The sequence below is a fragment of the Sinocyclocheilus grahami genome, unplaced genomic scaffold (assembly GCF_001515645.1).
Source record: "Sinocyclocheilus grahami isolate Dianchi unplaced genomic scaffold, SAMN03320097.WGS_v1.1 scaffold234.1, whole genome shotgun sequence".
In the NCBI taxonomy this organism is placed as follows: Eukaryota; Metazoa; Chordata; class Actinopteri; order Cypriniformes; family Cyprinidae; genus Sinocyclocheilus; species Sinocyclocheilus grahami.
Window position 1 is genome coordinate 1,636,508 of NW_015505413.1, and position 1,749 is coordinate 1,638,256.

General features: G+C 42.2%; 1 protein-coding gene across 1 annotated transcript in view; it reads left to right on the plus strand.

Moving 5' to 3' along the window:
* LOC107597680 (arginyl-tRNA--protein transferase 1) overlaps positions 1-1,749 on the plus strand; it is a 91,127-nt gene that overhangs the window by 20,071 nt on the left and 69,307 nt on the right. The window contains exon 6 of the mRNA XM_016288844.1: positions 825-1,033. Within this exon, the coding sequence (XP_016144330.1) occupies positions 825-1,033 (209 nt within the window). The remainder of the gene's footprint in view (positions 1-824; positions 1,034-1,749) is intronic.

A 1,749-nucleotide genomic window follows, 5' to 3' on the forward strand; every position in this document is an offset into this window, starting at 1 on the left:
CCTGAACAATCCTCGCAAAAGCAGCGGGAGTCAACAAACAGAGCCCTGTTGTTTTACAGCTGCGATGATGTCATGATATCAGAGGAGCGCACATGACTTCCATCTAAACGGGAGGACTTGCGCTTGCTAATGCAAACTAGACGACTCATTGGAGCGCACACATCATGCTCGTAACTCACTCAAAGGATCACGCTCTCCTACCGTTAGCGAACGTGCCCGCGAGCCGCTTATGGAAACTTGCTCTCACACCCAGCAAAACGGCTCCAAATGCTGGATGTGCTCAAGACCTGTTATTGATTATACCGCTCCTGTAGTTTAACACTCCTCTAGCAGTGGTAGTCTGGAAATGGACATTTAGTTTTGTTTCAGATGGGCATCCCGGCCCGCAGGTTTTTTAGACTCCCGGTGCTGGTTTTGGCTCTTTTTGGAGATGTCAAGTTTTCCAATGTGAACTATTTATTTGACATATTTAAGACTCAGGGTGTGCCTGTGCCTGTGGGCAGACATTCTTAAAAATGCCACATAAAGCTAACCAAGTCAACACAAAATCAAAATTGACCCTATTATTTTCTTGGTCTGAATGTGCATGATTGATCAGTGCATGTTATTCTAAAGGCTAAGAATTTAATATGTTTGCAAGTTTAAAAACTTGTAAAAACACCCGCTTGACACCATCCAATAAATTAATCTTCTTACCGACCTCAAACTTTTGAACAGTAGTGTAATTTCTTGATGTTAGGACAATGCACTAATGCTTGTACTGTTAATTTGTTATTTAATCAAATCACAAATATCTTCTATCATTGTTTTCTTCTTAATTCTAGGTAAGGGAGTCGATCCCAACAGGCCTTTGTGTCGGAAAGCTAAGGACCTCAGGAAAGAGAGACGACTTCAAAAGGAGCAACAGAAGCAGCAAGAAGCAGTGTCTTCCACTGTGAATCCCGCCCCATCAAAATCTTCATCTAATCAGCCCAAATCATTGGAGGAGTTCATTACAGAGTCCTTACCCAATGACCCTCTGCACCGTTTGGAGGTAACACATCAACTTTGCTTGTATGTATTATTTCTTTAAGTAACAGAAACGGGCCAAAGCAAGAGAGGATGCACCAATTAAAACTGACTGATCTCAAAGGTGTAACTATCACACCCAGTGGTTTGAGTCTCCTGGGTAAATATTCCAAGCACAAACAATCCTCTCCTGCTTTTGCTGCTATTGCTTGGGTGAAGTCAGCATGGGTAAACAGCCAACGTTTTTGCTTTGTAAGCAAGTCGGTATGAAAGACCCCAAACGTCATTGTCCCTGGAGACGGCACTGGTCTGGTTCATCCCTCAATTAGCTTGTCGACTGGATTGATTAGATTGACTTCAACATGTCATTCAATTATCTTAAGTGGATAGCAGTCAATGTCACTGTCGTCTGAACAAGGTTAGTGGTTCACCTTAGAAACAATACTTGAGAAAATCCAGAGTCTTCATGGCCAGCACTAAAAGCAGCTCTTGTGTACAAAAACTCTTTTGTTTCATCATGAACCTTTGCATACAAACACTTTGTGCATTTATTTATTCAAAAATGTAATGTGCGTGACAGACCCTTGTGTTGAAATCTAAACCGTCAGTGTAGTTTGACGTTAGTTGCCACTTATCTCTCTGGCGCACAGTGAAAATGGATACGTTTAAAGCAGTGTGTGGAGGATCACAGGTTTCCTTTCCAGACCTCGTTTTATCACTTGTGAAACGGGGGTGTTAAGG